At 45.2% G+C, this 1,049-nt stretch overlaps 1 protein-coding gene across 1 annotated transcript; it reads right to left on the bottom strand.

Annotated features, from left to right (window-relative positions):
- Positions 1 to 200: 200 nt before the first annotated feature.
- LOC108830134 (uncharacterized) lies at positions 201 to 743 on the bottom strand. Its single transcript, XM_018603737.1, has one exon. It carries the CDS (start codon positions 741 to 743, stop codon positions 201 to 203), a length of 543 nt encoding a protein of 180 aa, XP_018459239.1.
- Between the last annotated feature and the right edge of the window lie 306 nt (positions 744 to 1,049).

Raw genomic sequence — 1,049 nt, 5'->3', positions numbered from 1 at the left:
AAGGAGAGCAGCTCGTGTCCTGCCGTAGCTTCGACCAATCGGTCTATATGGGGTAATGGAAAGCTGTCTTTCGGGCATGCTTTATTTAATTCTGTGAAATCGATACAGACTCTCATTCCATTCTTTTTCTTTAAGACGACTGGGTTGGCAAGCCAGTCCGGGTATTGTACTTCGCGGATTGACCTATTTTCAGCAATTTATCAACTTCGTCGTTGACTGCCTTGATGATAAATCGAAGGGACTGCCCTCATCTGATGGAGCCAAGGTCGTCCTAAGACAGCGTCGAATGGAGAGAGGTCGTGCATTACGGAGAACTCCGTTTCTTTCTCGGAATCGTGTGCCCTGACGGTGATCGCCACGTTTCCTAGTAAGGGTACTCTGCTTCCACCTCTAAAGCTGTAGAGGGGAGGAGCGTATTTGTTGATTGCCAAATCAGGTCGGCTGATTTTCTCAAAGGTATCGTGCGATAGCAGATTGCCTACGCATCTGGAATCGATGAGAACCTTCGAAAAAGAGACCCCGGCGAGGTTAATCGTGATGATCAAAGCATCGTCGTGGGGCATATCGAGCTCGACATTATCGTAAAGAGAGAAGGTTATCGTGCTTTTGTTCAGGGTCGCCTTTCCGAGTCGATGATTGTCCCTTAAGTCGTGAGATGGAGCGTCGCGCGCGGGATCTTTGGAGACTGCGAACTGTTTTGATCTCGAGTCGTCGGATCTTCGTCGGCGTATGGTGGGATCCATGATCGTGCTTAGAAATCCTAGATCGGGTTCTTAGCAAGGATATTTTTTGTTTATCTTCCCCACAGTCGGCGCCAAAATGTAGAACCTAAAATCTACACTCAAGTATTTTGTAGTGTTTGTAAGTAAACTAGGGAAGTGACAAAAGATGTAGGCAACAATATCCTTAGAACACAACGATGTAATCGGAATTCGGTAGACAAAAATGGACTTTTATTGATTAAGAGGTCAAGTAAAAAGAATAGCTAAGAGATCAATTACAACAAGGAGGTCGACCAAGAATAAGATCTAAACGAAGTAAGAAAGATT

Source organism: Raphanus sativus, chromosome 1, assembly GCF_000801105.2.
Source record: "Raphanus sativus cultivar WK10039 chromosome 1, ASM80110v3, whole genome shotgun sequence".
Taxonomy (NCBI): Eukaryota; Viridiplantae; Streptophyta; class Magnoliopsida; order Brassicales; family Brassicaceae; genus Raphanus; species Raphanus sativus.
Note: the sequence above shows the minus strand (reverse complement) of the source record. Positions and strands in the feature narration are given on the sequence as shown.